The sequence below is a fragment of the Rattus rattus genome, chromosome 1 (assembly GCF_011064425.1).
Source record: "Rattus rattus isolate New Zealand chromosome 1, Rrattus_CSIRO_v1, whole genome shotgun sequence".
Lineage (NCBI taxonomy): Eukaryota > Metazoa > Chordata > Mammalia > Rodentia > Muridae > Rattus > Rattus rattus.
The window spans coordinates 195721644-195731940 of NC_046154.1; the positions used below are offsets into that span (position 1 = coordinate 195721644).

The 10297-nt window shown below is 44.8% G+C and overlaps 1 protein-coding gene across 1 annotated transcript in view; it reads left to right on the top strand.

Annotated features, from left to right (window-relative positions):
• The first annotated feature begins 7627 nt into the window (after nucleotides 1–7627).
• The window catches only part of Cpm (carboxypeptidase M), a 56979-nt gene continuing 54309 nt past the window's right edge, over nucleotides 7628–10297 (top strand). The window contains 2 exon segments of the mRNA XM_032912838.1: nucleotides 7628–7710; nucleotides 7912–8074. Coding sequence (XP_032768729.1) covers nucleotides 7915–8074 — 160 coding nt within the window. The 5' untranslated portion in view covers nucleotides 7628–7710; nucleotides 7912–7914.

A 10297-nucleotide genomic window follows, 5' to 3' on the forward strand; every position in this document is an offset into this window, starting at 1 on the left:
GTCTTAGTTAGGGTTCCCATTGCTGTGAAGAGACACCATGACCAAGACAACTCATATAAAGGACAACATTCAGTTGGAACTGGCTTACAGGTCAGAGGTTCAGTCCATTTCGTTATTTCAGGAAAACATGGCAGCATCCACGCAGACATGGTCCTAGAGAAGGAGCTGAGAGTTCTACGTTTGCATCGGAAGGCAACCAGGAGGGACCTGTCTTCCATGAAGCTAGGGGGAGGGACTCAAAGCCCACCCCCACAGTGACACACCTCCTAATAGTGTCGCTCCTTGTGGGACAAGAATTAAAAATTAGGAATCTATTCAAAACATTACCTCTGTCAATACTGATTTGTACACATTTTAAGTGTAAAAATGTTGATATATTTGTCCAGTAGAGATGTAACTAAGTTGTACCCAGCACTGATGAAGATGGTTTCCGTTCTATAAAAGAAGACAGTGCCAGGGGTTGTGGTTATTTACTCTAAGGACATTAATCAGTTTATCAATTATCAAATTGCTTATCAATTATTGAGAGTGGTTTTAATATCATCTTATAATATTATTAATATTATTAATATTATAAGCCCCTTTTAAATTAGAAATAATTAATGCTGGGTGTGTGTATGTTCATGTGTGTGTGTGTGTGTGTGTGGATGGGTGTGGGTGTGTGTTCAGTGGGAGCACACAAATATCATGAGGCACATGAAGAGGTTAGAGGACAGACGCCCTTCCAGGTGTCATTTCTCCTCTGCCATCTTGTTTGAGGCGAACTTTCTTTTGTTTCTGCTGCTGCACTGTGTACTCCAGGCCATACAAGCTTCCCAGGAGTTCTCTTTGCCTCTTCTGTCTGGAGGAGCTGAGCTTACAGACTTACAACACTGCATCTGGCTTTTGACTTGAGCTCCGGAGATCAAACTTGGGTCATCATGCTTCTGCAATTACTGCTTTCACCTGGTGAGCCAATTCCCTGACTCCATTCTATCCTCTCATAGCCTTACATCTCATATCCACAGCCTCTAATAGCCTTACATCTTATATCCATGCCTTGCTACCCTGGAAGTGATTTCAGTCACTAATCAGAATAAAAGTTTGGCCCGTGCTTCTTCTGTGCTTGTATGAGAAGTTTTAACGGTCTATTTCTAAAGATTTCTTTTATTCATGTGTTTGTTTTGTATCTGTGTCTGTTTGGGTGCAAGCAGAGGCCAAAAGTGGCCATCGGATTCCTTGGAGCTGGAGACACAGACATTTGTCAACCACCCAATGCGGATGCTGGGACCCAGGCTTTGATAGAGTAAAGTCCTCTCTCTCTAGCCTCAGCCTTTCCAAGTTTGAAAGTGATTTGATATTTTAAAAGAATAAAATCCATCTCAAATATTTTACATCTTTAAAATGTATGTACTCCTTTATCTAGAAATCCCACATTAAGGAAATAAAGATGTGCTCAAAGAGTTTGCTCTAAGAACGCCCGCCAATTGCTATTCTGTGTGTGATAATGAAATTCTAGCTGGAAGTGTCCTGTTGACCCCTGAGTGGAATATACATATGTTCTAGAATGGTTGATTCAAAGCAAGGGAAAACTTCTTAAGCATCTCTATTTGCTTTTAGTTATATTTTCTTTCGACACTTTCAAAAAGTTGTCAAGATCATGAGTGAAATGACCCAGCAGGTAAAGGAGCTTGTCACCAAACCCAACGACCTGAGTTCAATCCCCAGAAACCACTTGACTAAGGGACAGAACTAAAACTGACTCCTGCAATTGTCCTCTGAACTGTGCTTGTGTAAACTTACACACACACACACACACACACACACACACAAAACACACACACACCTACATACCTATACACATGCACACATACATACACACAGACACACATACATATCTGCACATATATATACACACACAGACATATACACAGACACACACATACCTACACACACATACACACAACTATATACCTACACACACATACACATACATACACACACACATACACACACACCTACACACATATATACACACAGACACACAGAGACACATACACATGTACACACACACCTATACACACCACATTAACATGCACACTACACATACACATACACACACATACACACACACAATAATTAAATGTAAAATGAAGGAAGAAAGGGAGTGATTGAGGGAGGAGAAGAGGAAGAGGGATAGAGGGAGAGGGCGGGAAGTCTATTCATACTGTGCTTTTCATTCTTGTCAGCATCTGCTGGGCTGCTTAACCCCTGGCTGTGGTTTTTCTCTCTGCTCCAATTCCTGCTGCTATTTCGGGGGCCTCAATGTCCTCAGCATGAACTCTCCAACACCTTAGCTTTTCAGTTCCTTTAGTATCCCACTTTTCCTGTGACCTTTTACTTCCTCTCCAGTCCTGTGACTCACTCCAGTGACATTTAGATGTCATCTTCATTCGAATCTGTTCATCTCTAGAGCTTCTGTGCTTTCTGCTCAGCTTTGATTCTATGTAAAAAAAACAAAAAAAACAAAAACAAAAACAAAAAAACAAAACAAAACAAAAAACCTTCTTTTCAATTAAAAGAAGTAACATTTTGTTGAGAAAAAAAGTTGTTCAGAAATACATCATTGAAAAAAAAAGGGTCAGTGATGTGGCTCAGAGGATAGAGGGGCTTGCTGCTAAGCCCAACAATGAACTCGGTTCAATCTCTAGGCTCCACGTGGTGGAAAGATAGCAAGAACTCTTTGCCAGTTATTCTTTGATCTCCACAAACAATCTGTGCATACGTATACACCCATACACAAATAAATACGTATTTTTGTTTTCTTTTAAAGAAAATAAAGTTAAGACAGAGCAGCCTAAGGATTATGATTCAACATGCTTGAAAACTGCTCAGCATTTTGGTAGGAATAGTTTATTCTCTGCTCTACCTCCAACATTCCTACATTTTCCTTTTATCACTCACCTTTTCCCACTGAATGATCTGCCTTCCCAAGTTAGGTCAAAACCATATCCTCATTACTATGTTTGAAAAATAACTTGCCCAGCAAGCATAATATTCTCCACCTGATTCAGGATGCTTCAACTAGTATGATTGACACTTCCAGCTGGGTGGCTCTTTGCTGAGATGGACAATGCTGTACACTGTAGAGCAGCAGTCCTCAACCTTTGGGTCATAACCCCTTTGGGGATGGTTTTGGGTTTTGTTTTGTTTTGTTTTGTTTTAAGATTTATTTATTTTATGTATGTGAGTACACTGTCACTGTCTTCAGCCACACCAGAAGAGGGCATCAGATCCCATTACAGATGGTTGTGAGCCACCATGTGGTTGCTGGGAATTGAACTCAGGACCTCTGGAAGAGTAGAGCTCTTAACTGCTGAGCTGTCTCTCCAGCCACCACCCCCCTCCTTTGGGGATGCTGAACAATTCTTTCACAGGGCTTGCCTGAGACCATTGGAAAACACAGATATTTACATTACAATTAATAAATAGCGACAAAATTATAGTTATGAAGCACATGAAGAACTGTATTAAAGGATCAAAGCATTAGGAAGGTTGAGAACTGCTGCTAGAGAGTGCTCCACTCAGGACTGACTACATGCCACACTTTCCCCAAGTCATAGTCATCAAAATGGCTCCAGGTGTCCCCATGGGTGTCTGTGGGAAGTATTGTCCCAGAGAGAGTCGCAGCCGGTGGCAGCCTGCTTGTGTTAGACGTTTGGATATTATTCACTTTTTCATGACTGGAAAACAACACTGATTTTGAAACTCTAACTTTCACGGCAAATACAACACATTTTAAAATTCCCTTCAGAGAAGAAATGGCACGTTGGAAACTTTGTTGTCTTTTCTCTGGCAGCCCTCCCAGCAAGAGTAACTGTTTGTAATATAACTGAAAGAACATTCACATCATTTCTCCAGATCCTATCCGTGTCCTGGCATTGCTAGTCTTTTTACAATCATGCCCACTGATTAGCAACACAAAGCATTACCTTGCCCTTTAAATATGTAACTCTTTGTTAACCACCTTGGTAAGTTCACTCTGTTTATTGGCAATTTACAATGCCTATTAGTGTCCGTTGCCCACTCCCGATGTGGTAAGAGCTGTTAATTCTGTCCTCTGGTATGTCAACCAGCCTTTGTTGCTATGAGAAAACATCTGGGAAAAACAACTTATAGATAGAAAGATTTATTTGGGTTCAAAGGTTCAAAGGTTTCAGTCTATAGACTCTATGGTGAGGCAGATCACCATGGGAACATGACAGAACAAAGCCACTCACCTCTTTAGAGGCAGGAGGCACAGAAAGGGCTAGAAACAAGATACATCCTCGAAAGTCATGAGCCCAGTGACCTACTTCCTCAACCTCTACTACGTTTTCCTTACTTTGAAATAGTGCCACCAATTATTCACACACAATGGGGCAGTTCATTACTGAAGTCAGCAGTCACGGTCCAATCAGCTTCCAAAAGTCCCAGCTTTAAATATTGCTACTCATAGCAGCCTTCAACACTGGAGGAGCCTGTGCAGACATTCATAAGCAAACCGTCTCATCTGGCTTGTCTTTTTTTTTTTTTTTTTTTTGTAATCTTTATACCCAGATTTACCCATACAAAAACCATACGCTACTGACTGCCAAGTTGTCAGCCATTAGATTATGGTTTACTTTAAACATTTCATCATAAGAAAGGGTGACTCACTTGGACTTCATGTGGGTCCCCTAACAATTGGAGTGGGGGCTGTCTCTCCTCTGTTGCCTGCCATTGGATCTCCTTCTCCTAATTGAACTACCTGGATGGGCCTCAGTGGGAGAGGATGTGCTTAGTCCTGCTGGGACTGGATATCCCGGGGAAGGGTGGTACCCAAGAGGGGGAGGGGGTTCCCCTTCAGAGAAGGGAAGTGGTTAAGGGATTTGAAAGGGCGGGACTGGGAGAAGAGGAGGGAAGGGGCTGCAATCTGGATGTAAAGTGAATACAAAAGTAATTGGAAAAAAAGAGAAAGTTGCCTCTGAAACCATAAATTTGGAGGGTTTCCCCCTCTATCAAGCTTGTTTATTCTTCTGTAACTTTCATACTAATGCACTGGAGCCTTCTCTCTTCTCTCTTCCTTTATCCCTCTCCCTTCCTCTGTCTTCCTCTCTTCCTCTCTCTTCCTCTCTTCCTCTCTCTTCCTCTCTTCCTCTCTCTTCCTCTCTTCCTCTCTCTTCCTCTCTGCCTCTTTCTGCCTCTCTCTTCTTCTCTTTTCCTCTCTTCCTCTCTCTGTCTCTTTCTTCCTCTTCCTCTCTCTTCCTCTCTCTTCCTCTGTCTGCCTCTCTCTGCCTCTCTCTTCCCCTCAAGCAGTGCGTCTCACACCTGAATGTAGGATGGATCTCTGGAACTCTGTTAAGGCTTGCGATGGGACCAGAGATCCAGAATTTTTGCACACTCCAGATGACATCAATGTCCTTAGATCACACTTAAGGTCACTAAGTGCTAAACCTTCAGGACCCCTAGCCCTCTGCCTGGTGTCAACCTTCAGGGCAGCAACTGCAACTTTTTCTCACTCCTTCGTTTTCACAGGATAGGTTGGGCAATCTGTCTCAGTGCTGACAAAGCCACCGTCCCCCATTCTTCAGTCACATAGCCACTCACTACCGCAGTGGTCTTCAACCTTCTCAATGCTGCGACCTTTTAATACAGGTCTTCACATTGTGGTGACCACCCCCCAACCATAAAACTATTTCATTGCTACTGCATAACTGTAATTTTGCTATGGTTGTGAAATGTAATGCAAATATGTGAGACCCCAGTGAAAGGGTTGTTGGGGACCAACAGGTTAAGAAGTGTGGCAGGAGGTGACAGTCCTTCCATGCATTTCTGTCTGTGATCTCTAGTGAGGCAGTTCTTTACTTTGCCCATCTCCTTCCTGTCCCACATAATAGCTGCAGAAACTCCATGGTTGTCGTCAAGCCATTTCTCTCTCCTTTCCTTTCAGCTCTGTTCATCTATGGTCAGGGAAAGGAGAGGCTATCCCAAGCCCGTGGTGGCACTTACATTTAGCACAGTGACAACTATGTTCAAAAATGCAAGTGCTGTATTAAGGTTTCCCAATCGTCAGACAATTCTCCTTCAAGATATATGTATTAAGTTGGGTTTGTTTAATAAACACCTTATGGCTCTAACAATGTGCCCACCAACCTTATTCAAGGCGTTAAATCGGCTTCCATTTTACAGAGCTCTTAGTACACCTAGCAGAATAAATTCACATAGCACTAGGGTCAGAGGTAAGACTTGCTGCCTGGAATCACAGGAGGCCTTGAAGATCCTCCAGAACTCATAGCCCAACACCATCTGTATTTCTAAGAGGATAGGTAGCCTCCACCCTGGGTTCTCCACTCTGCCCCTCCCTCCTTAAACCTCTCAAACAGTGGTTCTCAACCCTCCTAATGCTGCAACCCTTTAATACAGTTCCTCATGCTGTGGTGAGCCCCAACCATAAAATCATTTCGTTGTGGCTTCATTGTAATTTTGCTACTGTTATGAAACGTGAAGTAAATATCTGATATTCAGGATATCTGATATGCGACCCATGTGAAAGGGTCGGTTGAGCCTCAGGGGGTTTCGACCCACAGGCTGAGAACCACTGCTTTAAAACATTAATTCCTTTATTAGTAGTATATATGTGCACGGGGGCGGGGAGGCAGTGCAGCAATGATCACATTATGCCTGTGAAGGTCAGAGTCGACTTTGTGCAGTCTGGTCTCTCCTTCCTTTACTTAGGTTCTGAGACTGGAATTACGGTGGCCAGGTTCACAGCCCAAACATCTTTGTCCTGCACCATCTCCCCTACCTTCAAGGGCCCTTTTAAGAATAACCCCTTCCCTTTGTGCACTGGGGAGGAAATTCCATCCCCTCAATTTGGGATGGTCCCTGTCGTCACTATTTTTTTTTTTTTTAAATCTGTTCAAGATGTGCTATAACAAATCGGTAGCTTTCGGAGTTTGTTTGCACCAGACCCTTGCAGGAGTCGGTATTTCTTTAACAGTGTATGTAAATCCATGGGACAGGGAGACCGTGTGTGTGGTGTCCTTTTGAACATGATGGCCCCTTGTCACGAACCACTTCTCACCAGTCACGGTCTGCGTTCTGTTGAATGCAAACACAGCCTACCGCCTCCTCCCGGAAAGCAGAACTTTAAGAAGAAGCACCCGGACGGAACTGGTCTGAGGAATAAGGAGCAGCGACGACTGCGGCTCTCCTTTGTCCTACGAGTTGGTCACAAACTTAACTCTGATTCAGCCAAATCCCGTCTACTAGACACTTCTGTTGGACATTTCCCGTACCGCACACTTGGCATGTAAAGCTCACACGCACGTTCTTTCTTGAAAGTTCCCCGGCTTCCCCAGTTGCAGCACAGGGCTGAAAGCCTGGCCCAGCTCGGACTCCAGGAGGCGCGCCCACTGCCCGTCGTGGGCACCGTCTGCGCAGCGTTCCCGGGGGCCGAGGCCAGGCTGCACGTCCAACACGGGCTCGGACTTGTCGCGCCCCACCGCCCACCAGGCGTGCTCGCTGTCCTCAATACCCTATGGTGGACCTTGTCCCTTGAGCGAGAGCGGAGACCCCGCCCCCGGGGCGGGCGCGGCGCGGAGTGGGAGTGGCGGCGGGCGGGGCGCCCGGGCCCGCCCCTCTGTCCGGGTTATAACTCTCCGGAGCACCCGGCGCCCGCCGGCGGGCGGAGACGCGCGCCTGGCACTGGTGAGACGGGTCGTGCGGAACGGTGCTGCTGCGGGGACACGGGCGGGCTGCGGGGCTCCGGTGGGACCATCTTTACCTGGCTCCTCAGAGGAGGGCGCATGGAGCTCAGGTGTTCCGGAGGGCGGAGAGGACTCCGGGCTGGCGGTACCCGCGCTTCCCCGGGCGGTCCTCAGCTGCTCACTCCTTCTCTTCCATCTCTAGGACATGGACGGCGCGCGCCTGTGGCTGGGGCTTCTGCTGCCCGTGGTGGCCGCCTTGGATTTCCGATACCACCACCAGGAAGGGATGGAGGCGTTCCTAAAGAGCGTGGCTCAGAACTACAGTTCGATCACGCACTTGCACAGCATCGGGAAATCTGTGAGAGGTAGGTGGCCTCCTGCGCACGTCCCCAACCCTCAACCCACGTTTAAAAGTTAAGTTGAATGGCACTGTCTGGTCCTCTGTTGGTGAGGCCCCCGGACGCGCTCCACGCAGGTAAAGCATACCTTGCCCAGTCAGTGGTTTTTCTGCTTTTGTTCATTGTTTTTTCAATTTTGTTAGATCAGGAGAGCGGTAAGCGGAACAGTGTGCATAAGTCAGTATCACTTAGTCCTCTGTGTTATTGCCTTTGGGGATCGGGAGGACATTACTTATCTGAGAGGTCTATCTATCTTCATTCCTTTTCAGGGTAAACATCTTCCTCAGTTTCCCTTTCTGTTGGCTCCCTTGCATACTGATTGTGACTGTTAACTACCGTTTCCTCGGGTCGCTTTAAAACTAGACATTGTCGTACTCTTGTGGAGTTCTACGCATGTGTGATTAACCCTATGGCTTAAAGTTATGAGAAAATGCGGATCTATATCTAAAGGCTGTGCTTGAAGGATACACCTGCTTGGTAGTAAGTCGCAAGGAATGATATCCTTAGCATTTTCAAGTGTATCACTTAGTCCGCTTTAATGTTGAAACTGTATACTCTCAGTGGAGGGAGCAAATGGAGAGCAAAGAAATTAAGGCTTTTGGTCAAGTTACCTAGATGGCAATTCTATCTATCTATCTATCTATCTATCTATCTATCTATCTATCTATCTATCTATCTATCCATCCATCCCCTGGAGATAAAACTCAGGACCTCATTTGTGTTCTGCAAACATTGTATCGTTAACCTAACCTACTAGCCATTGAGGGTGAAGTTTTAGCCAGGACTGGTACCTGATCATTTTGGGTGGGGCAAATAACTTTAGCAGCCATTACTAATTCTTCATCTTTTGTTACTACACTGATTCTCTCAAAAGTGCTTACCAGAAAACTTAATGTTTGGCATAAACCAGTCATAAAGTTCATGCAGTTTGGCTCCGCTGTGGAAGTCGCATTCAAATTCTTACCTGCAGTTTTAGCACTGATCTTTTGACTCAGCTCGGAGTCTCATAACCACATTACTAAGTAACCAGTCACTTCTCATAGTGGTTAATATCATGGTTCTTGTATTATAGGGAAATATTAAGATGCAATTAAAAACACTTGGACTGTGTAATAGAAGCTTTATTTTTGAATCGGCACTGCCAGAATTGGTGTCAGAAATAATCTGAAATCATCTGGTCTCCACCAGGCCCAACTATAGAGGTTAGTTATGTGAAAAATTATATCTTAAAATAATTTATTCCAAGGGCTAGAGTAGAGCAAGTTTAAAAGATTTAAGAATACTAATTAGGGCTGGAGAGATGGCTCAGTCAGTGGTTAAGAGCACTGACTGCTCTTCCAGAGGTTCTGAGTTCAATTCCCAGCAACCACATGGTGGCTCAGAACCATCTGTAATGGGATCTGATGCCCTCTTCTGGTGTGTCTGAAGACAGCGACAGTGTACTCATAAAATAAATAAATCTTTTTTAAAAAAGAAAGAATACTAATTAATAGAAAAGAAAAATGCACAGCACAGCTAATGTGCTGTTATAGCTCAGTCATTCTGTAACTACCAAGGTGATGGGACACTGTTAGTACAAGTACTACATGACTGATGTGTGTTTGTGTTTCCAAACACAAGGTTCTTGTGACAGATGTATGGGACCGTCCAAATGTGAGCTCCCTGCTCACCTGAACTCAAGCCATGGGAAGAGTGCAAGCCAGTAGACTTACCTGACCTCCGTTTTTAACCTTGTGTGTGCTTCGGTGGTTAAAGGATGAAGGGGCTATGATGTAAGGAATAAATGCTGGCACCAGCAGCCAGAACTTTGAGCTGCGGATGCACCTCTAAGTAATTACTTGGAGTAGGAAAAAATCCCAAATCTACCGTTAGGTTCCAGAGTGGATTAGAAAATATTCCCAAATCTACCCTTAGGTTCCAGGGTAGGTTAAACTACACCTGTGAGTGACACCAACTGCCAAGGTGTCCCTGACTTTTAGTGAGCTAACTGAGGCATGCTGACTCTTGATGGTGCTCTCCTCCACTAGATGAGAAATTTCCCCTGACATTTGCCACTGGTGTGAGGCATGTGTACTTGGCACACGGGATTTACTCTGGTTGGTTTTTATTTACTTTCTTCTCCTGTTAATATGGGCAGCCTCGTCCACACGAGAAAGTGATGGCTAATAGGGCAAATGCATCTGGGCTTTT